Genomic DNA, 24,571 nt, shown 5'->3' on the forward strand with positions numbered 1-24,571 from the left:
TGAAAATAATTCTTAATTTAACTTTCTATCTACAAAATTTGCAAATATATTTTGAAGGTCTAGTACATTCCATTTTTTCTTCTGCTTGATCTTTCACATTTATATCTACAATTTATATGAAGTTTTTGTGTGTATGATGTTAGTCAAATTTTTTTTTCCCCTGTGGGTACTTTGTAGAACCTGAATAATTTTGTGGAAATAAAAAAGCTTTATAATATCACCTTTGTCATAAATTTTCTAATCATACATACATGGATTTATTTCTGGACTCTTGTCTGTTGACCTATTTGCCCATGTTAGCACTTTAAAGAACCAGATTTTAGGTCAAGAAGCTGAATTCTATTGAAATTTTAGTTAAAAGGTTTTTAATTGGAGAAAATATTCACTTTTTGCTATTGTTTATTGTCAAAATATTATCTCTTTTTATACCTCCATGTAATACAAAGCCCAGAGATTTAGCTCAATCTCATCTATTTATTTTAATCTAATGTATTTGTTCCAATTCTTTCTTACATCTCTCAATTGTGCAATCTTTTCTGAGTATCTGTCCTTTCCACAGTATAACATACCCTTAATTAGGTTTTTAGGTGGGTATATCTTACTAGAAAAACTCTAAATTCTTTGTCTTTGTTTTTTATACACATTCTATTTATGGAATTGTAGGTTGGTGTGTGTTTGTTTTTTGCCTTTGTTTTTGTCTTTCTTTTTTGCTACTTTTGGATCTTCTACTTATTTGGCATTTTACAACCATGTAACAAGATGTAGTTTTTCTTTACTTTTGGAATTCCACAGTTGAACTTTTTTATTCTATCCTCCATGTCTCTTAACCTTTCTTTCATATACTTTGTTTTTAATTGGAGAATTTCCTCGTCTGGTTTTTTTACACTTAATCATTTTTTTCAGTTATGTCTACTATGCTACTCAACCCACTTTATTCTACATTTAATACTTTAGATATGCAGGATGTAGTAATTCAAAGCATTTCACAATCTACTAATTCAAAGCAAGCATTGTATACAGATAAAAGAAGCTGCATTTTGTTATAACTCAGCACAAAGCAACCAAGGAAATAGACATGAAACAGTACCTCTCTATGCAGCATTAAAACCAGAAGAACACAATATTGCAGGGCCAGGCAGGGTGATGGAGGGAAAAAAATGCAATGTAAGGCCAATATTTTCCAACTGTAGTGTATTACAGCAAGAATAGTAAAAATGGACATGAGTAATCTATATAACTCCCCAGTGTTATTTGTTTGAAACACATTTTGAACAAATATTTCACTGTCTTCTAAAGTTGTTCAATGACACATTACATAGGCTTTAAATTCTCTAGATGCAAACAATTATTTGGTACTTTTCCTGTTTTATACACTATGCTACAAGTTTTATTAAAACATTCCCAGTAGTGATCAATGTTAAATGTTTTAATATTCATTAATCATAGTTGATAAAGCATCAAAATATTTAAATTAAGACTGTATTAGCAAACCATTTACTAAAATGTAAGCATTCAGGTATTTGAACTGAGTATTAGATATTTGAACTATATAAATAAACGTTAATAATTTGAAAGGGCCACTACTAAGCAAAAGATATTGCAGAAGAGGTTTTTGGTATAGCTTTCTGGCAGTTCTTAAAGAGATTGTCCTATATTATATAGCATAAATATGATTCAGTAAATGTGACACTACAAAATTTCTCAGAATTGAATAAATATACATAATAGTACAGATTAATTTTTCTTACATGATTTCCACATGCACTTTTATCTGATACATTAGAATATATTAAGAATCACACTAAATACAGATTTTTTTTTCCTTCAACAATTTAAGACCAAACCACCCTAAATATTATGGCACTGCTTATTTCGATGGACTACTTCAGCCATATTTTTTCTGGTAAATGTTAACAGTCACCATGTATTTCCTCTAATGAGATTAACCACAGATGGTTCATTAGGGATAAGATGTATGTATTTAAGTTTAAAAAACAATCTTTATAATTGAATACAGTTCAAATTATATGTAAATTAAATATATAATAAAGTATAAATATAAAATATATAAGTAAAAAATTAAATATACCTGATGATTCTAATATCTAAAGTTGTTGCAGCTGATTTACTCACTGACTCATTATGGATTATTACCTAATATTTTATGTCAGTAACAAAACTCAGTAGACTTATTTTTGTGGGATTAAACAGATGGATTATTTATTTCACTACTACTGTGTTGCATTTGCCAGTCATTTAAAGGGAAACATTGGTCTAGAATGATTATATTAATTTTTCCATTGATTTTCCAGTAACTCAGATAGTAAAACCAAACCCATGGAAGTTTAAGAACTGGTGAGTGATGAAATTTTGGGGTATTGTTTTTAGCCCAAAACTCAGAAAGAGTCAATTCCTTTTGTCTGCCTTTCTTTGAGCATATTAGATCTTAGACTTTGAAGACCATTAAATTCCCTCCAAGCACAGCTTGATCTTTGTACTACCAATGTTCATGTGTCACATTTTCATTGTAACTCAGTGTAAAATATCTTCTCATGTCCATATGATTTCTTTTTTTGATACATGTGTTATCTAGTAAGGAATTTTCTTGATTTCAAAAGGTATATGAAGTTATTCTAGTTTTTTTATTTCGAACTGAATTTCACTATGTTGAGAGAGTATTCTGTGTGCATAATTTTGACTTAAGTGTTTTCAGTCTTTATTGTGGCCATCATTGGTCAGACTTTATAATATGTGATTGTAAAAGAATATATAGTCTGAATTTGTTGGGTGATTTCTGTGTATGTCAGATGAACATCATTAATCATGATGTTCATATTTCCACATTAATACTGCCATTTTTATCTGTTAGTTTCTTCATTTATGTAGAGAGGTATGAAAAAAATTCTCCATTTTGATTATGGATATGACTCTTATAGTTCTCTAAAATTATGTTTTAATAGTTTGAGACTATGGTTAGTGTACTCAGATGTACTTGTTTTATCTGTCAGTTAAACTTACCATGTGGTGTTTTTTGGTCTTTAGTGTTTTGATTTCATTGTAATTGCATTAGCTTTCATTTGGTTGGTATTTGTTTGGTTTGCATTTCACTCTCAGCCTTTCTTGTACATATTTTACATGAATTGTTTTGTTTTCTTTTTGAGACAAGGTCTTGCTGTTAGTTCAGGCTGGCCTCGAACTCAGGTGATCCTCCTGCCTCAGCCTCCTGATTGCTGGGATTACAGGCTATCGCCACCACGCCCAGTTTACATGAGTTTTTTGTAAACAACATGTTTGGACTTTACTTTTCAATATGAAAATTTGCTTTTAAATTAGTGCATTTATTCAGTTTATTATTAATATAACTTTGATATATTTGTATTTAAATTTACTGTATTTCTAATTGTATGTATCATCCCTGGTTATTTTTCTTAACCTTCTTACCTTTTTCTAGGTTGATAAGCCTGAGGATTGTTTATTATCCAATTCTCTTTAGGGTTAATATATTTATATACACCTTTTCTATTTCATTGGTTACACTAGGAACTATAATTTTAATTCTTACTAATTGAGTAAAATAAATAGTTCTCATCATTTCTTGGGTAATGCAGGGACCTTGAAACAACTGCATCACCATTTACTCAATTGTAATTTACAAGCTGCTTAGGTTACACATTACTCTATTTAGGGTATTAGGGTTAAGCTTATTTCATTTGTCTAATATCAGCATATACTATGAGTTTCCCTCTATAAATTGCTTTATCTACATCCTACAGATTTTGTGAAATTTTTTGTTTCTTTGTTTTTTTATTATTTGGTTCAAGATATTTTCTAATCTTCTTTGTAATTTCTTCATTGATTATGTAGAAGGGTGCTATGTGGATTTTCAGTGTATCATTGATTTCCAGTCAAATTCCATTATGATTGAGAAATTATATTCTTTATAATTTTTTTTTGTACCAGGAGTTGAACTCAGGACCTTGCTCTTGCCAGGCTGAGCTACACTCTCAGCCCTATTCTATATAATTTCAGACCTTTTAAACTTATCAAGATTTGTTTTATGCTCTAGCATATAGTTTGCTTTTTGCTTGTTTATTTTCTGGTGAATGTTTCATGTGCAATTTAAAAGTGTTTGTGCTCTACTATTGTTGGATAGTCAAGGTGGTTAGGAGAGGCAAAACTTGTGTATTAGCACTGCTTTTCTAATTGTTCTGTGTCACTTGGGTTTCATTTAGTTTTGGGAATCCATGGTTTAGTGTTTTACATGAAATTTGGAAAATGTTATAATCATTTTCTCAAAGAGTTTTCATTCTTACATTTTTCTGGGGCTACGTCATATATTCGTCCGTAATATTGTCCCCACAGGCCACTGTCACTCTCCACATTGTTTATTAACTTTTTTCTGTGTACTTCACTGTGGATAGTTTCTTAGCTCAGCTTTAATCTTGTTGCAAATCCTGTGAATTTTTTCATTTCAGTCTACATTTTTCATCTCAAAATCCCATTTGGTTCTCTTTTATACTGTCCATGTCTTTCCTGATTATGTTCGTATTTTCCTCAAGTCTTTAAGAATTTAATCCTTTAAGCATATTTAATAATAGTTTTATAATAGTTTTTTGAAGTCTTTGTCCATTTATTCTGTTACCCATGTTTTGAGTTCTGTTTTTTGTTGAAACTGATATTTGTCCTGTTTCATGTCTGCTAACTTTATTAGATTTGAATATTGTAAATATGATACTGTTGATTATCTGGGTATTGGTGGCTTTCTAAGATTCTTGAACTTTGTTTTAGCAGGCTATTAGTTGACTTACAGGTTCTCATAGTAGGGTTGGTTTTAGCTGTGTTTTGACATATTGTGTTAGCTTTCTGTCACTAACAAAATACCTGCGATAATTTATTATACAGATAAAAAGTTTGTTTCAGCTCACAGTGTATAGAGGTTCTAGTGCAGGACTGAGGGGCCCAGTTGCTTTGGGCTGATCATGAGGCAACACATGGTGCAAAAGTGCACAGTAAAGCAAAACCACTTCCTCTGGACCAGAAAGCAGAAAGAGAAAGAGAAAGAGAAAGAGGGCCGGGGATTTAGCTCAGTGGTTTCGGCGCCTGCTGCGCAAGCGCAAGGACCCAAGTTCAATCCCCGGTACCAAAAAAATAAAAGAGAAGAAGGAGGGACCAGGGTCTTGCAGTCTCCTCTAGGTACAGTCCTCCAGTGACTTAAGCACCTCCCACTTGTCCTCACCTTCAAAAGTTCCACCCCTCCCAGCCAGAACACCCTGGGCCAAGCCTCTAACAAGGGCCTTTGGAGGACATTCATATTCTCAAGCACTCATGGTTTAGTCTTGCTCTAGGACCGTGCTGGTGAATGTATGGCACGTGTCACAGCTGGCTGGCTGTTATGACTGAAAGCTCTAAAAGGTTCACCATTATTACCCTAGGACCACTTGATCCTTGATTCTAAGGTGTTACATTTTGGTATCTCTGTTGAATAAGTTGGGCATGTGTATTTTCTCTAATATGGGAATTGTTTCTCTATTATGGGTATTTGTTCTCCAGTTTTTTGCCTGGCGTTGTGGAATGTGACTACACATGTGTAGCTTAATACTCAGCAGTACACTCAATGCATCCTCCTTTAGATGCACAAGCTTTTTCTCTACAGAGCCCTTCCTGTGGTATGTTACAGTACTCTGTGCTATGCTGTGTTATGCTATGGCAAGAAAATTGCTCACAAGTTCTGTGTTAGTTTTGGTGAGCTCTGATTAGTCTTCCTCTGGTTAGCATTTGCTGTGTTCTCTTGCGTTTCTTTTGTGAGTTAGTCTAAAAATAATGTCCAAATAGAAATGCAGAGCAGTCATCATGCTCACCTCATTTGTGTTCCAACTGTTTCAGTGATTATGCTACCTATTGTCCAATCTTTGAAAACACTTTTTTTTCCATATATATTGGTTTATGTTAGACGGAGTGCACTAGTACCAGTTACTCCATTATGATCTGAATGAGTCTCTTCAAAACATTTTTCTTTATTGATACAGTTGTGTTTTCCCTTTTCATGTCTTTTGAATTCAGATTTGCAGGTAATGAGTTTTCTCAGTTTTTCATTTGTTAGAATATGTATTTATGTCACCTTTATTCTTTTTTGTTTGTTTATTTTGGTACTGGGGATTGAACTTAGGACCTTGCTCTTGCAAGGCAGGCGGTGGCACCACTGAAACTAAATCCCTGGTCCAATGTCACCTTTATTCTTAAAGAACAATTAGATTATATAAAAATTGTAGCTTGGTAGATATTTTCTTTCCCTCACTTTGAAAATATCCAAGTGTCTTCTGGCGTTCATGCTTCCTGTTACAAAGTTTGTCATCATTTTATTTGTCAGTCTTTTTCAAGATTCTCTGTCCTTTCTGTCTACCTGCATTTATGATTTTTCTTGGCATTTATATTGCCTCTTTAATCTTTAAGTTGTTCGGTTTTATTTTTCAGTTCCAGAATTTCTGTTTAGTTTTTTCTTAGTTTCTAATTCTTTGCCAACATTTTTCATCATTTATTTTTTTTCTTTGAACTTTATTATCCATGGTCATTTTAAGTTCCACATCTGCTATCTTTATTATTTGACTTTCTTATGGCCTTTTTTTCTTCTTCTGTTTTTTTGGTACAGGGGATCGAACTCAGGACCTTGCACTTGCAAGGCAGGTGTGGTGCCACTGAGCTAAATCTCTGGCCCCTGGCCCTTTCTTCTTGGCTATTGAATATTGTCTTTTTTGTCATATGCCTAGTTAATTGTTATTTTGACCAACCATTATTTATCATAGGTGTGTGTGTGTGTGTGTGTGTGTGTGTGTGTGTGTGTGTGTGTGTGTGTGCAGTGGATACCTTTGGTGGTCTCATGAAGCCTGTGATTCTCTTCTCAGACTAATGGGCTAAATGCAAAAGAATATAGATCCCCCCAAAATTATTTTGGAATGTAAATACAGTAATGTTTAGAAATAAAAAGTCAAGTAATAACTTGTGCTTTTTTATTAGTACGTAAGTTATAATCAAGTGGCAAAAGCAAAGTTCATTTTGTGTAAGATATATCAGTGTAAAAATATTTGATTTTTAACTTTAGTAAGATTATCAAACAGTTGGGTGGGTTTAGACTCATTTCTTCTCACTTATGAATCAAAAACTGTGTATAGATTTGGAATACTGGAAACAACTTAAGTATCTGGGTTACTAATTTGGCAACCAGAACTTCCCAACTCATTATGTTTCAATTTCTATAAATATAAATAACTGTGATTATATGAAATTTACAGATGAGATTAATACCTCCCATACTTTTTGCATACCAATCTACATAAACAGTATCACTAGATATTTTCAATAGCTATAAAAATAATATGAAAATAATCTCTGGGGCCAGGGATTTAGCTCAGTGGTTTCACCACCTGCTGCGCAAGTGCAAGGACCCAAGTTCAATCCCCAGTACCAAAAAAAAAAAAAAAGAAAGAAAATAATCTCTGATTCCTTTTCATGATATATCACAGGTACTGCTAATATAACTATGGTTTTTTTGCCTAGCATTCAGAATTCAAGAAATGCTCAATTTAATGAATGAATATCATTTTTCTCTTCAATCAGATTCACAGATGTTATAATTTCTTTCAAAGACCTTATAGGGTCCTGTCACACACGCATGTGCATGCACACACACACACACCCGGGTTAAGAACCTCTGGTCTTAAAAAAAATGTTATCATATATGAGTCTTGAACTATGGGAAATCAAGCATTTATATCAAGGAATGTAATGATATCCTTGTGACCTGTAAAAAGTAGAAATATTACAGTTTTATATTGTGTGACTTTTTAAAGTAATAGAATAGTTGTTTTAATATTTTACTATCTTTACAGTTTTGGAAAGACATTGTTGATGATAATGAAGTACGTGACCTCATTTCTGACAGAAACAAGTCTCATGGTAAGTCAGTGAAAGTAAAATATAATAATTTTGAAATGGCAATAATAAGTGAAATATCAATTTAAGTGAAATATGTGTTTTCTGTTGTAGAAGGTACATCAGGAGAATGGATTTGGGAATCATTATTTCATCCACCTCGAAAGCTGGGCATTAATGATATTGAAGGACAGCGGGTACTTCAGATTGCAGTGATTTTGAGAAATCTTTCCTTTGAGGAGGGCAATGTTAAGCTGTTGGCAGCTAATCGTACCTGTCTTCGTTTCCTATTACTTTCAGCACATAGTCATTTTATTTCTTTAAGGCAATTAGGCCTTGATACGTTAGGAAATATTGCAGCTGAGGTAAGTATATAACAGTACCTTAAAGTAGTTTTTATAGTTAGCCATGTTTTCTTTAATATTTTAGGATGTATCATTTTATACTTGCCCATATTTACAGGATATTAAATGGTTACATGTTTGTTGTTAAAAGTAGTGTAGAAGTGTCACATACTTTTGTGTAAACAAAGAAAACCTTGAATGATCCTTCAAATTTAGTGATGATTTCTCTTATAGTAATTACATTTTTATTTATTTTTTATTTTTTTTTATTTTTAGTAATTACATTTTTAAAGTAGCAATGTTGTCTTGTTCACTTTTATTAAACTTGAAGTACACAACTCTGGAAGAAGCAAATCTCAATAATAGTGTTCTTTCTTTCTTCTAGCTTTTATTGGACCCTGTTGATTTCAAAACTACACATCTGATGTTTCATACTGTTACAAAATGCCTGATGTCAAGGGATAGATTTTTAAAAATGAGGGGTGAGTATTTATTTAAGGCTTTTACTGTCTGAAGTGAACAAAGATTATCATTTGTTTAAAAAAATTGTGTATAACTGGGTGTAGTGGTGCAGGTCTGTAATTCCAACACTGAGAGTTCAAGCCTTGCCTGCGCAACTTAGTGAGACTCTTCCTAAATTGAAAAGGACTGGAGATGTAGCTCAGTGTAAAGGCCATAGGTTCAATCCCCAGTACTGCAAGAAAACAAAGTAAATAAACAAACTTTGTGTGTATATGTTTTTCAGGCATGGAAATTTTGGGAAATCTTTGTAAAGCAGAAGATAATGGTGTTTTAATTTGTGAATATGTGGATCAAGATTCATATAGAGAGATCATTTGTCATCTCACCTTACCTGACGTGCTGCTTGTAATCTCAACACTTGAGGTGCTATACATGCTCACTGAAATGGGAGATGTTGCTTGCACAAAAATTGCAAAAGTAGAAAAGAGTATAGGTAAGATTGGACCAAAATTCTTTTAAGTTATTTTCTCTTTTGAGAAAAATATCTCATATGGTGCTATATAAAAACTTTTGCCAGGCATGGTGGCACATACCTGTAGAGCCAGTACTCAGGAGGCTGAGGTAGGAGGATCACTGTGATTTCAAGACCACCCTGGGTGACATAATGAGTGCAGTAAGTGCAAGGCCAGCCTCAGCTACATAATGAGACCCTGTCTCAGGAAAAAAACACACAAAAAAACCCAACTCTGATATTTGAGATTTACTGTTTAATTTTTAGGAGTCATTACCCCCTCAGGCATACTTGTTAGCATTATTCTTTCTACTTGTTTCAGATGAGCAAGAAACATCTGTCTTGTAGAGACTAGATAATGTGGCTATCAAGAATCCCTATTCTATCTGAATTTTGTTATATATCTATTTTTAAATCAACAAAACTGCTATGTCTGACTTGTTGAGAGTAGGTCTTTTGAGTTCAACTGGCCAAGTACTACTGTGAACATGTTTACATGGGACCATAATTTGTATGTCTCACTGCTGGGCAGCTCTGAACATGGTGGTACATGCATGACGGCCCCATCCGGCAGCATGGGACAGTCCCATCGGGTGGTACAACAGCCCAATGGGACAGTTATGCATGTACCGCAGTGGTTCAAGCTGGCAGGAATGTGTTAAACAACTAAAGCTGAGTGAAACAAGCTTCTTTTTGCTCCTAGAAGTTACTGGTAGTGATATTGTCAAAAGTTAGTGAACTCACCTTTCTAAAGCTTGTCGGTTTTAAACAATCTTACTAAAGCATGCCTTGTTAACAATGTACTCAGGGATTAAAATGATACCTATCTTAAAATAAATACTAAAATCAGAACTGATAAAGATTTAGCTTGAAAACTATCCTTACTGAGAAATCAAGATGTCACTTTCCATGTCAGTAATTCTGGCTACACCTCAGAATCACTTGGGAAACTTTTTAAAAAGTATAGGTTTGGAGTCCCTACTTCAGAGTTACTAAAACAATCTTCAGAGATTGAGCCTAAATTTTTTGTTGTTGTTGTTAAAATCCACAGCTAATTCTGATGTACAATGATTCATGGACTGACATTTGAGAAGTAGTATTCTTAACAATATGTATTCTCCGGAGAAGACATTGTTTTCTAATATCACTGACTAATAACTATTGGTGTTTTATCTGTTTTAGACATGCTAGTATGTCTGGTTTCTATGGATATTCAGATGTTTGGCCCTGATGCACTAGCTGCAGTAAAACTTGTCGAACATCCAAGTTCTACTCACCAAGTTTTATCTGAAATTAGGCCACAAGCTATAGAGCAAGTCCAAACCCAAACCCATGTAGCATCTGTACCAGGTTAGTATTTTTACTTTTTTTTTTCAGTATGCTCAAAGGGGTATGTAATATATAGTATGGATGTTAAATTTAGATACACAGTATGAAAAACTAATGATTTATTAGTAGACTAAAGGAGAATTTGGGTATGTACTGTAATTCCTTAGATATTTTACATTCCAGGAATAGCAAGATCAAAGTGAGCACAAAGGAAGAATAATATAATAGAAAATCGAATTGAGAAAGATTTAGAGAAGTGTGAGAGATTATTGTATTCACAATTATGCAAGCAATAAATGACTCATTGGGCTTATTATTTGTGATTTTGGTCATGGGAAATGGACATACCAGAAATAAGTTAATTTACAGTACCTTATGATTCTCTCAGGTGATGTTCTGGATATGTAAGTATGATGCCCCTAATCTCTCCCTCCACCTTTTGGCTCCAATACCACAAAAATCAGAGCCTAAGAGCAGACAGGTGCGTGTATGTGCACACACACATAAAAGCATGTATACCTGCATATATATACACACGCTTCATAGAGTCCCTTGGATTTTTTTCTGTTTAAATGCAAATATCTACTGAGTATAGTACATACCTGTCTAATAGCCAGGCTTCTCTTTAGTCCTTGGAATTCTTTTGCCTGACTCATTCTGAGTCATCATTTTTATATTTTAACACTCTCAGCCTCTTTTGTAGAGACCTTCTCAATCTGTGTCCTAACAAAACTAATCTATCTTCATTTCACTTGTCCTTCAACTTTTTGTTTTCTCACCTCTTACTGTCCCCAAGGCACTTTTCCCCTGTATTTTTTGGTTTTTTTGTTTGTTTTTTTGGTACTGGGGATCAGACCTTGTACTTGTGAGGCAGGCAGCAGAACCGCTGAGCTAAATCCCTGGCCCTTCCCCTGTATTTTTTGAATGAAAGATGCTTGTTTTCTCAGTTGACGTCACCTCTCACTTTTCAGTTAATTAATATAAGGTTGCATAGAATGGATTTCTTCATCTTATCCCTTCACTTGCACACCCACTAGTATCTGAGCTCATTCTGCTTCAACTTTCCTTTGTCTGTCTCAGATACTACTTGTGAATCTATACCATCTTTTCAGTCTTTATTCTTCAATCTTAAATCTTTCTTATTTCTTCCTTTCAGCTGGAAACAACATTCAGTTCTCATCTTCCCTTAAAACCTTCCCTCCCTTTAGTCTCATTGTCCTTACTCAATCTTTATCACACCTATTTACTATATCTTGTTGAGCCTTCCTAAATACCCTGGTTTCTTCAATATCAGTGCTAATGACTCAATTGAGACTCTCAAGCTACCTATTCTCATGTTCATTGAATCATGGTCCTAAACTGTCCTATTTTAACTCATAGTATTAAAATTATGTGTTGTGTTTATGCAGAATATGTAGTATGTACCACGTATTTATTGGTTTTGTGTCTTTCTTAAGTATCATATGCATTTAACTTACCAAATCCACCTGCCAGAACTGACCAAATAATAAAAGACAAAACAAGTAACTTGCACTTTCTGTATACTCACTAAACATTTACCCAAAGGCAATGGGTGTCAGATAATGCATAACCAGAGACTCTCCAGTTAGAGTACTAATGGCTTCTCAACTTTGACAAAAAAATGAAACATTTCATATTGTCAGTTATGTGAATAGTGGGGATGTATTTTTTATCATCCGAAAAGAAACTGAACATTAAATTGATCAAAAGACATAGACAGTGACAGAGAGAGAAATAGAAAATGTCAGTGAATACAATGAACTATGACATAGTATTTCAGGAGTGTTCAAGGGTAATGTTGATGATAGCTACTGTTTTTGCGTAATTGACCTTTGATCTCAACAGTTCTTTTGACCTCACCAAATGAGTTCATCCCAACTTAAATCATCATTTGCCAAAATGGACAAAATTAAACATTGAGAGTTTGTTGCTTATTTATATTGTAATTCATCAAAAGAGATGATACTAACCAAAATTTTGGGGCTGGAGATTACTGCTAATGTTCAGTCTGAATAACATCTTTAAAATTATTTGATTAGTTACCCTTCCCAGTTTGATATTTTCCCCCGTGACTTACTACCGCTCTCATTTAGAATGATCATCTTCAAACTGTTTGCTCTTCATCACTGTGAAACCTTCTGATTTACCTTATTTACCTATTTTTAGGTTGACATTTGAATTTCATAATTTAAGTAGTTGCAAAGAGTATATTTTCAGTTGTATATTAAAGTGACTTATAAAATAATTAAATGCTCTTTATAATCATTAGAATCCTAATACCATTAATGTAAAAAATAAACATGGGCTAGTGGTGAGATGCAGTTGTAGAGCATGTGCTTAACATGCACAAGGTCTGGGTTCAATCCCCAGCACTTCTCTCTCCCCCAGTATATAGACAGATAAATATATGTGGATAGATATAGACACACAAACTTTTAAACATCAGAAATTTTATAGTATCCCTCGTTCACCTTGTATTTATTCTAATATTCCTACAGATTTTTATCATAATGTATTTTACATTTGACAGCCTTGTATTCATCACTCCATCAGAACTTTTGAGCTATCAAATAGACATGTTAAAGATTTTTCTATTAATTTTTGTTACCTTATACACTTTAAAATTTATTTTATCATTAAAAAGTTTACTAATGGGTTGAGGATTTAGCTCAGTGGCACCGAGCCTGCCTTGCAGGCTCAAGGTCCTGAGTCCAATCCCCGGTACCAAAAAAAAAAGAGTTTTCCTAATTCTATATCGAATAGGTTTTGGCCACGCCTGGTGCCACACACCTGTAATCCCAGCACTCTGGAGGCTGTTAGTTTAAGGCTGTCCTGGGATAGTGAGTTCAAGGCCAGCCTGAACTACATAGCATGACCTTGTCTCCAAAAAAAAGTTTTTATAAATTGTAAATTTATATTTTATAAATATATTTATATTTTATATAATATATTTATAGTTTATATAAAATCATATATTAAATGAAAAAATTATTGAAAGTGTGTGTCTTAATGATATGAATGTGACTTCTCCCCTAATTCTTTAGAAACTCTTAATCCCAGTGTATCTATACATGAATGTTACTTATTGCTAGAATGAAACTATATAATCAATGTTGATTCTATTCTTATTTTCTCTTTTATAAATAGGAGTTGAAACGCTTGTTCACATTAATAAATGGAGAATTTCTAACTCTTTGAAATCCTCATAATTATCCAAAAAGTTTTAAAACTTATTTTTAATGATCATCTGATAACTAGAGTTTGCCATTTTTTTGTTAAGATCAAAGAATTATCAAGTATCTGATTTGTGAAGGTATTTGTTGACCAGTCTCTAAGTACATTTTAAGTTTTTGAAAAGATATTAACAAGATATGACTATAAATAACATTTGCTACTCTTTTACTTAGTGGTACTAAGGTAGAATAAAAGAAATAAAGAATGTAGGAATGAAGACAAAATCATAACTTATAAATTGTACTTTTAAGACTGGTACTTTAGGACACAGTACCCAAGGTTATTCATATCTATACCCCATCCTTGTTTATGCTTTTCTGCCAGGCCAATCACACCCAAAATATACTTAAATATACTATCACTCTATAAATTAGCTCAATCGATAAGGTAAAGGGCAGAAAACTGATCTTAAGAGGAACAGATAAAAGGTTTCACAGAATAATTTTCTGGTAGAATATTGTAAATCACCCATCCTACACACACACGACTGTGCCCTGCCTTTCCCAGTGAAATGGGCTATCCAGAGGCTGAGGCAGGAGCTCAAGGCCAGGCTTGGCTTCATAGTGAGTTTAAGGCCAGTTTTGGTAGCAAGACCCTGTCTCAAACTCCCTCCCCCATAAAAATAGACAGATAGGCCATCCCTTCACTTGTAAAATGAGCCATTATCTTTCTACCTATGGGTGAGTCATCACCCTTTTCCTGTAAACCAAGCCCAAACCTTCTATAGATTCACAAATTCTAACAACCAACAACACAGGAATATTTAAGCTCCAGACTGTAATTTAATTTCTCTTGCTTGTTCTCTCCTCTTCATACTTTAAGTGTGTACTTTAAAGATTCTACCTAACAAAATCCCTTTACACCTCTTACTGATTCATCCTACAAATTCTTCTGTGGTGAGAGTCAGAGAACCTCCACCCCGTCCCATGGGTGGAATGAATCGAGGTTCCCCATCTCTGTTCTTGGAACCTTCTTGGATCCTGTTCAGTGATAGTACATATTCTGTGAGACTTAATATGTTCAGTTTTAGCATAATGCTTGAGAGTGCATCATAATCTCCTGATGGGCATACTTAAAGCATAGATTTCTGGGCTCCATTACTCTGAGTTCCCCAATCAAGTGGGATCTGAGAATCTTAATTTCTAGCAAGTTCTCGTGAGATGCTGATTCTTCAGGTCCAGAGACTATACTTTGAGGACTACTGGGTGAGGGAAATTGAAGTGTTACTCATTTAAAGACCAGTAGTGTTTATAAACCCTTTTTATCATGGGCTTAGAATACATATTTATGAAAATCTTGGCATTGCAGATTTACCTCATTCAACATATGAGAAATGCAGCAGAACTTGTGATAAAGCTAGTTTTATGAGACTTTCTTTTTTAGTGCTGGGGATTGAACCTTTTGCTTTGTGCATGCTAAAGCACTCACTCTACTTCTTAGCTGTACTCCCATCCCAATAATTTTTATTTTCATTGATCTCTAGCTTAGTCAGATTAGCATTTGTTCTGTTTGAGAGTCCTGAGGAAGTATTACTAGCATCTGATGAAAAATGGGTACATACTGTATATATATATATATATTTTTGGTACCAGGGATCAAATTTGTTTCCTTGTGCCTGAGGGCCAGGCGGTGGAACCACTGAGCTAAATCCCTGGCCCCATACTGTATATTTTTTAAAATTTCAAAATAATGCTGCTCAAATGAAGTGGTATAACTTGATTTTTAATTATAAATATGTGACTCATTTATATTTTAGTGTCACAGCATAACTTTTATATTATCTTCTATTGTATTTTTATGTTTTATTCTTTTGTGTAGCATAGTAGAAATGATTTTTTTTCCTACAGATCTTTTTTTTTTTTTTTTGTATTAAATTCTTTTATTGGTACATTGTAGGTATACAACACAATTAATTTCTCATTGGGAATTGTACCTTTATATAATGCATCTTGGTTCTTATTTTTTCCCCATTCCTAGCCCTCCCTTCACCCCCTCCACCCTTCCCTATTTACAAAGACTTTATTTCCATTTTTTCCATTTCTCATCATTTTTCCTTTCCCTTCTTTCCTTTCCCCTGCCCCTCCCACTACTCCTACCCCTTTAGACCTTTTCTTCCTATTTTACATTATCGATTATTCATTCTAATCCTTGGTACATTTTAGGTATACAATATAATGACATTCATCATTGGAAATTTGCACCTTTACGTAGTCTCTCTTGGTTCTTATTTTTCACCCTTGCCCAGCCCTCCCTTCAACCCCTCCAGTCCTCCCTATTTACAAAGATTTTGTTCCTATTTTTCCATTTTCTCATATTAATCCCATTCCCTTCTATCCTTTCCCCTAGCCCTCCCACTTCCTTCCCCTTTGCCCCTTTTCTTCCTATTTCACATTACCTATTATACATTTAGTCCTTATTTACACTTTCAGTTTCTCACACCAGAGAAACTATTCGGTATTTACACATGTGTGTCCTATTTATTTCACTTGAGTATCCCCTCAATGTGCATCCATTTAGCTATAAATGTCTCTAACTTCTCATTTTTTAGGGCTGAGTAGTACTCCATTTTATTAAAAAACCACATTTTCTTTATCCAGTCTCCAGTTGATGGGCATTTGGGCTGTTTCCAAGTTTTAGCTATTACAAACTGTGCTGCTATGAACATGGGTGCACATATATCACTGTGGTATGATTCTTTTAATTCTTTGGGGAAGATCCCCAGCAGTGGAATAGCTGGGTCAAATGGGACTTCCAGTCCTAGTTCTCTGAGGTATCTCCATACTGATTTCCACAGTGGTTGCACCAGTCTACACTCCGACCAGCAGTGGAGCAGGGTTCCTCTTTCCCCACAGCCCTGCCAGCATTTGTTATTGGTTGATTTCATGATAGCAGCCATTCTTTCTGGAGTGAAGTGGAATCTCAGCGTTGTTTTCATTTGCATCTCTCGAATGACCAGTGACGTTGAACATTTTTTCATGTATTTATTTGCTATTTCTACTTCTTTGTGTGAGAAATGTCTGTTCATTTCAGATGCCCATTTTCAGATTGGGTCTTTCAATTTGGGAGGTCTGATCTTTTTAAGTTCTTTATAGATTCGAGATAGTAGACCTTTGTCTGACGAAGAGCAGGTGAAGATTTTTTCCCACATTGTGGGTTGTCTCTTCACACTGCTGGTGCTTTCCCTTTTTTGTGCAGAAGCTTTTTAATAAGAAGAGATCCCATTTGTTGATTATTTGTGCTAGTTCACGAGCAACTGAGGTTTTGTTCATAAAATCTTTTCCTACACCGATGTCTTCAAGGGTTCTACCTAACCTCTGTTCCAACTGGTTCAGAGTTTCTATTTTAATATTTAGATCTTTAATCCATTTTGATTTTAGTTTAGTGCATGGTGAGAGATATAGGTGTAGTTTTAATCTTTGGCAAGTTGAAGCCCAATTTTTCCAGCACCATTTATTAAAGAGGCTATCTTCCTCCGGTGAGGGTGTTTGGCTCCTTTATCGAAGATGAGATGGCTGAGTGTGTCTAGCGAGATTTCTGCATCTTCTAATCTGTTCCACTGGTACTCAAATCTGTTTCTTTGCCAGTACCATGCTGTTTTTATCACAGTAGCTTTGTAGTAGAGTTGCAGGTTGGGGATTGTGATACCCCCTGCCATGTCTATGTTGCCTAGAATTGCTTTTGCTATTCTGGGTCTCTTCTTGCTCCAAATGAATTTTTGGATTTTTTTCTCGGTCTATGAAGTATGCTGCTGAGATCTCAATTGGAATTGCATTAAATCTATATAGCAGTTTTGGAAGTATGGCCATTTTCACTATATTAATCCTTCCCACCCAGGAGGAGGGGATGTCTGTCCATTTTCTGATATCATCTTCAATCTCCCTTTTCAGAGTGCCATAGTTTTCAGAGAAGAGGTCTTTGATTTCTTTTGTTAGGATGATTCCTAAGTATTTCAGGTTTTTGGATGCTATTGTGAAAGGAATTATTTGCCCTATTTCTCTCTCAGTGAGTCTGTCATTGGTGTAGAGGAAAGCTATTGATTTTTGTGTGTTGACCTTATAACCAGCTACTTGACTGAATTTGGTTATTAAGTCTAGAATACTTTTGGTGGAGTTCTTCGGGTCTTCTATATAGAGTATCATGTCATCTGCAAATAATGACAGTTTGACTTCTTCATTACCTATCTTTATTCCTTTTATTTCTTTCTCTTGTCTAATTGCCGTGGCTAATGTTTCCAGAACTATATTGAACAAGAGTGGTGACAGTGGACATCCTTGTCTTGTTCCTGATTTTAGTGTGAAGGATTTCAGTTTTTGACCATTTAGTATGATATTGGCTATTGGTTTTTCATAGATGGCTTCTATCAGTTTGAGGTAGAGACCATCTATTCCAATTTTTTGTAGGGTTTTTCTCATAAATGCATGTTGGATTTTGTCAGATGCTATTTCTGCATCTATGGAGATAATCCTATGGTTTTTGTCCTTGGCTCTATTGATATAGTGTATTACATTGATTGATTTGTGTATATTGAACCATCCCTGCATCCCTGGGATGAATCCCACTTGATCAGGGTGTATGATCTTCTTGATGATCTCCTGCATTCTATTTGCCATTATCTTATCAAGGATTTTTGCATCTATTTTCATTAGTGAGATTGGCCTATAGTTCTCTTTTTCAGTTGGGTCTTTCTCTGCTTTGGGGATCAAGGTGATGCTTGGTTCCAGGAATGAATTTGGGAGTATTGCTTCCCTTTCAATTTCATTGAAGAGTTTAAACAGTAGTGGCAGCAGTTCCTCTCTAAATGTCTTGTAGAATTCAGCATTGAAGCCAGCAGGGCCTGGGCTTTTCTTAATTGATAAGTTTTTAATTACATTTTCAATTTCATTGGTTGATATTGGTCTGTTCAGAATTTTTAGGTCTTCTTCGTTCAACTTTGGTAATTCATAAGTATCTAGGAATCTGTCCATTTCTTCTGTGTTGTCCATCTTATTGGCGTATAGGTTCTGGAAGTAGGTATTGATGATCCTCTGGATTTCTGCTGGGTCTGTTGTAGTTTCACCCTTTTCATTCCTAATTGCATGGATTTGGGCCTTTTCTTTCCTTTTTCTGACAAGGTTGGCTAAAGGTTTGTCAATTTTGTTGATTCTTTCGAAGAACCAACTGTTGGTTTCATTGATTTTTTTGTACCGTTCTCCTAGTCTCCATTGCATTGCTTTCTCCTCTGATCTTTATAATTTCCTCCCTTATATGAGCTTTGGGGTTGTTCTGCTCTTCTTTTTCTAGAAGCTTGAGGTTCAGCATCAGGTTGTTTAATTGGGCTTGTTCTGTTTTCCCGATATGCGTATTCATTGCTATGAATTTCCCTCATAAGACTGCTTCCATTGTGTCCCATAGATTCCGATATGTTGTATTGTCATTGTCATTTAATTGAAGGAACTGTCTGATTTCTTCTTTAATTTCCTCTGTGACCCATTGGTTATTCAGAAGTGTGTTGTTCAATTTCCACGTGTTTATGAAATTTTTTGAGTTTCTTTTGCTATGGATCTCCAATTTCATCGCACTATGGTCTAATAATATACAGTGGATAACTTCAATTCCTTTGCACTTACTTAAACATGTTCTATGTGTGAGTATGTGGTCTATTTTGGAGAATGACCCATGTGCAGCTGAGAAGCATATGTATTCTGATTTTGTGTGGTGGAAGACTCTGTAAACATCTGTTAAGTACATTTGTTCAAGAGTTCAACTGAGTTCTAGTATTTCATTACTTATTTCTTGTCTAGTTGATCTATCTATTTGTGACAGTGGGGTGTTGAGGTCCCCCACTACAACTGTATTAGTGCATATATGACTTTTCATGTCTGTTAGTATTTGTTTTATATAGTTGGGTGCACTAGTGTTTGGTGCATAGATATTTATGATTGTCATCTCTTCCTCTTGGATTCTTCCCTTTACAAGGATGTAGTGTCCTTCTTTGTCTCTCTTAATCAGTGTTGGTTTGAAATCTACTTGATCTACCAAGAGGATAGCTACTCCTGTTTTTTTTCGGGTTCCTGTGGCATGGAGTATTGTTTTCCACCCTTTAACTTTCAGTCTATGAGTTTCCTTTTGAATTAAGTGTGTTTCTTGTATGCAGCATATTGTTGGATTTTGCTTCTTGACCCATTCTGCCAGTCTGTTTCTTTTGATTGGTGAATTGAGACCATTAACATTGATGGTTATAACTAAAATGTATTGACTTGTCATTGCCATGACTTTTTCTTTTTGTTGGGTTCTCCCCTTTACATTTAATTTCTTGTCATGCCAGATGGGTTCATTCTGCTTTGCTTCCTGGGGTTGTGATCCTCAATGTCTGTTCCTAGGACATTGTGTAAAATTCTTTGGAGTGCTGGTTTGGTATTCACGAAGTTCCTAATGTGCTCTTTGTCATGAAAGTATCTTATTTCTCCATCCATTTTGAAAGATAGTTTTGTAGGGTACATCAATCTGAGTTGGAGGCTGTTTTGTTTTAGGGCTTGGAATATGTCACTCCAAGCTCTTCTTGCCTTGATGGTTTGTGTTGAGAAGTCTGCTGTGATTCTGATGGGCTTTCCTTTGTATGTGATTTGTTTCTTTTCTCTGACTGCTTGGAGAACTTTGTTCTTCTGTTGTGTTTCTGGAATCTTAACAATTATATGCCTATGTGTAGATTTTTTTTGATCAAGGCTATTTGGAGTCCTATATGCCTCACTTATCTGTATGTCAAGCTCTTTTCCCCTGCTTGGGAAGTTTTCTGCCATTATTTCTGTCAAGAGATTTTTTTATGTCATCTTCACTCTCTCCTGTTTCTTCATTGAGCCCAATCAGTCTTATGTTATTCTTTTTTGCATCATCTAGCAGCTGCTGGATTGATTTCTCATGTTCCCTTATAATTTTGAAGTAATTTTTCATTTCCTGGTGACTAATTGCAGTCTTATCTTCTGTATCTGAAATTCTGTCTTCACATTGGCTCATTCTGCTGTGTAGACTTTCAATGGAGTTTTTCATCTCCTGGAAATCTATTTGCATCTGTTTTATGGATTCCGTTTGTTTCCTATGTTGGGATTCCATCATGTTCCTGAGCTCCTCTCTAGATTTATTAATCATGTCTTGCACTAGGAGTACAATTTCTCCTGTTACCTGAGAAATTATTTCTGATTTTATTTTTTCCAGATCCCCTTTTTTTGCCAGTTCAGTGGGTCCAGGTGGTTGAGTATCAGAGTGTTCCATCTCATTTCCCTTTGGGGTTGCTGTAGGTGATCTGGAAGTCTGGTTTTGAGACTTATTTACGTGTTTTCTCATTTCAACTGGGGCGGGGGGCTGTTAGTGCCTGCAAGGATTACCTCCTCTGAGCTGGTTGAGGTGGGGCAGGGGCCGGGAGCAGCAGTAGGGATGCTGACCCAAAAGCCCTTTCCTGTGGGCTGGGAGCAGCCGGAGGGATGGTGGCCGGGAAACCCCTTCCTCTGGGCCAGGAACGGTGGGAGGGATGGTGTCCCGGAAGCCCCTTCCTCTGGGCCAGGAGCAGTGGGACAGAAGGTGGCCCAAAAGCCATTTCCTCTGGGCTGGGAGCAGCGGGAGGGATGGTGATCGGGAAGCCCCTTCCTCTGGACCAGGAGCAGTGGGATGGTGGCTCAGAAGCCCCTACCTCTGGGCCGGGAGCAGTGGGACTCAGTACCTTGGTCTGGTGGTCTGGTGTCCTCTGAGTCTTTGTAGTGTGGAAGCAGGTGGCTGCCTGTCTGCAGCGGGGTGATTTGGTGTCTTTGGCGCGACTCAGGACCTCGGCAGGGCGGTGCACAGACCTGCCTGTCTGCAGCGGGCTGATTCGGCGTGTGTTCTCCTACAGATCTTTACAAGTTCTTAGAAAATATATTATTTACTTCATTTAACTTCATTTACATATTGGCTTTAAAATTATTTTAAAATATGTCCTAAGAGAAATCTTACATATTTTATATATATGTGTCTTTTGATTAGTAATCAGTACATTTTTATAGGAGTATGTTGCGTCTTTTAACAGAAAAAGTATACTTTAAAACTATGATTGCCACAGATCTCTCCCTTTCATTTTTTTCCTTCCTCGAGGATCTGAAAATCATTTCTAGAATGTGGACTTTTAGTTTAACTATTATTCATTTTATTCCAGATACTTAGAAAGTTAATATTAATCTTTTAAATTCAGAAGTGAAGGTAGAATTTCTAACGCCTTTTGCTTATGTAAGCTGAGAGATGTTTGTTTACTTATGTATTGAGCTGTGTAACACTGGCCTATTTAAATTACTTTGAGACTTAATTTTCTCGTGTATACCTGCCTCACAGAGATTTTGAGATGATATGTGTAAAGTATTTAGTGTCTGGGCCATGGGAAAACGTTTATTTTACTAGGTGAGTCATCCATGGGATTGTTATTATTTAAGTGATTGTGAGGCTGAACTAAAGCATCTAGGACAGTGCCTTGCTTACTTTGTGCTCCATGATATCTTATATATTTATATGTTTCTTTCTCAAATTTGTATACTTTCATCTGGTCACATACCTTTTTAAAAGGTATTCAGTGTGAATATTAATTGGTTCAGTATCTGTGAACTAAATTATGATATGTAGAGACTAAATTTTTTTAAATGATGTAGCTAATGTATTTTTTTCTTTAGCTTCCAGAACAGTTGTAGCACAGCATGTTGCTCCACCTCCAGGAATAGTGGAAATAGATAGTGAAAAGTTTGCTTGTCAGTGGTAAGTAGTTATTTCTTTTAAGGCTTTATCCTTGAAAAGAAAAAAGCAACACAAAGTATTCAACAGTGTTTCAGAATGTTTTATTATATATTTCCTTTTAGTTAGAGTATAGAATGTCATTTGTATGAGGAAAGGACAGTATCAAATCATTTCACCTATATTTTGTAATAATGTCAAAGGAAAATATTCATTGCAATGTTCAAAATTAAAATGGTCTGACTAAAATTTTATTAAGTTACACCTTTTTAAAATAATGTTTTTAGTGAAATTTTGTCTATGTTATAGAGAATGTTAGATTCCAAAGTACTTCTAAAATTAATATTTTGTTACAACTGAATTGGACTAAGAAAATAAAACTAGGTTTTGTTGTTAAATATCCCTTCTCTATCTAAAGCAAAACTTAACATAGATAATTTTTCCTTCTTGTGAGTATTCAAGACAATTAATCACATGAAAGAAGAGTCAGTATATTTACCTTGAAATAGCAACTTGACAGCAATATTTCCCCAGACAGATTAAGTTGTCATATCTCAGCCACTCTCTGAAAACTGTAGAGTTTGGAGATTTTTTGCTTTTTCGTGGATAGTTGCCTCCATATTATTTATGATACAATTTAAACTCTTGGCTTAGAAGATTAACAGATTGTAGCATAAGGTCACATTCTGACGTGTTATCACTTCCCGAAGTATCTTTCCTTGACCCATTTCTCTCATTCTCTAACGTTTGTCTCCCATTCCGTATTCCTGTCACTCTGTCCCATAATTTTGGTGTTTTCATATCTTTGTTCCTATGACAGTTTTCTCCATACTCTACTGTGCTTAGATCAGTTTTATAGTTTTAAACATCTTTTTAATTATTTACTTTTTTCTCACCTTTTCTATTCTTACACATTAACCCTTCATACTTCATGGATCTCTTCTAATAATATTCAGAAAGGTTTGCCTTCTACATTGCAGTCAGACCATACAGTCTTTCTGAAATCTGGGTACAGAAAGGATTTTGAAAGTTAGAAAGAACATGTAACAGCCACAATAAAATGTTTACATTTCATACTCCAATTTTGACATTTCTGGCAGCACTTCTTCAGAGTGGGAAGAGAATTATTTTATCATAATTATTACTTGGTTAAGGTCATAAGAAATAGCTAAGTTGGCTTGTTATTCAGCGTGAGTTCTGGAGAGAGACTAATAAGGATAACTATGCTCTTTTCAATCCTAACTTATACATAGAAATCACTTTGTTTTTTTTTTAATTTTAATTTTTCTTAGTACATGTTTGGACTATGTAGTGATTACATTTGTTGTGGGGAGTTGGTACATGTAATTCTTTTTACATCCTGTTTTCTAGAAGTCACTTTGAGAAAAAGACAACTGAAGTTTGAATTGGTTTATAATGAATTAGCAAATAGAAACAAGCGTTTTGACATGAGGAAGTGGGAATGTACAACAGAGGAAGTATCATTGTAGGGAGTAGTTGAAAATTTTTGTTAAAGTTTTTCTGAAGAAATTTAATCCACGAACCAAGAAAAGTTTAACCTTAGTTCAGTTTTCCCACTATTTTCCTCAATTCCGATGCATATAACTCAAAATTAGGAACTGGTTACATTATGCTTATTATAGGAAACCAAGTAGATAATAAATAAAACCATTTCTTAGAAAACATTTATCACCAGCAGAACAACCCTGCTCTTGCTGGGTTGTGAACATAGTTTCCATATTAATTTTTGATATTTTTAGCACTACAATAAGTATCATTAAGTAGTTAATCTCTTTTTTTTTTGATGCCGGGGATTGAACTCTCGACCTTGGCTTGTGAGGCAGGCAGCAGAACTACTGAGCTAAATCCCTGGCCCATTAATCTCTTTTTTGATTGACTCTACCTAAAACACAACTTGTATTTTTGTTAGTAACATAATGAGGTAGTAAAACTTGATTAGTTAATGTAATTACTGGTTTATAACACATTGCTTTCAAATAGTTGAGGTATATTTAAATATGGA

General features: G+C 34.9%; 1 protein-coding gene across 2 annotated transcripts in view; it reads left to right on the top strand.

The window, feature by feature from the left end:
* The window catches only part of Arid2 (AT-rich interaction domain 2), a 183,545-nt gene that overhangs the window by 116,448 nt on the left and 42,526 nt on the right, over window positions 1-24,571 (top strand). For both annotated transcript variants that reach the window (XM_087199982.1, XM_087199983.1), the window contains 6 exons: window positions 7,884-7,950; window positions 8,041-8,291; window positions 8,656-8,752; window positions 9,016-9,225; window positions 10,426-10,593; window positions 22,491-22,572. In XM_087199982.1, the coding sequence (XP_087056108.1) occupies window positions 7,884-7,950; window positions 8,041-8,291; window positions 8,656-8,752; window positions 9,016-9,225; window positions 10,426-10,593; window positions 22,491-22,572 (875 nt within the window). The remainder of the gene's footprint in view (window positions 1-7,883; window positions 7,951-8,040; window positions 8,292-8,655; window positions 8,753-9,015; window positions 9,226-10,425; window positions 10,594-22,490; window positions 22,573-24,571) is intronic.

Source organism: Heterocephalus glaber, unplaced genomic scaffold, assembly GCF_053883595.1.
Source record: "Heterocephalus glaber isolate CG9 unplaced genomic scaffold, H.glaber_assembly_v1.0 deba00001733, whole genome shotgun sequence".
NCBI classification, from domain to species: Eukaryota; Metazoa; Chordata; class Mammalia; order Rodentia; family Bathyergidae; genus Heterocephalus; species Heterocephalus glaber.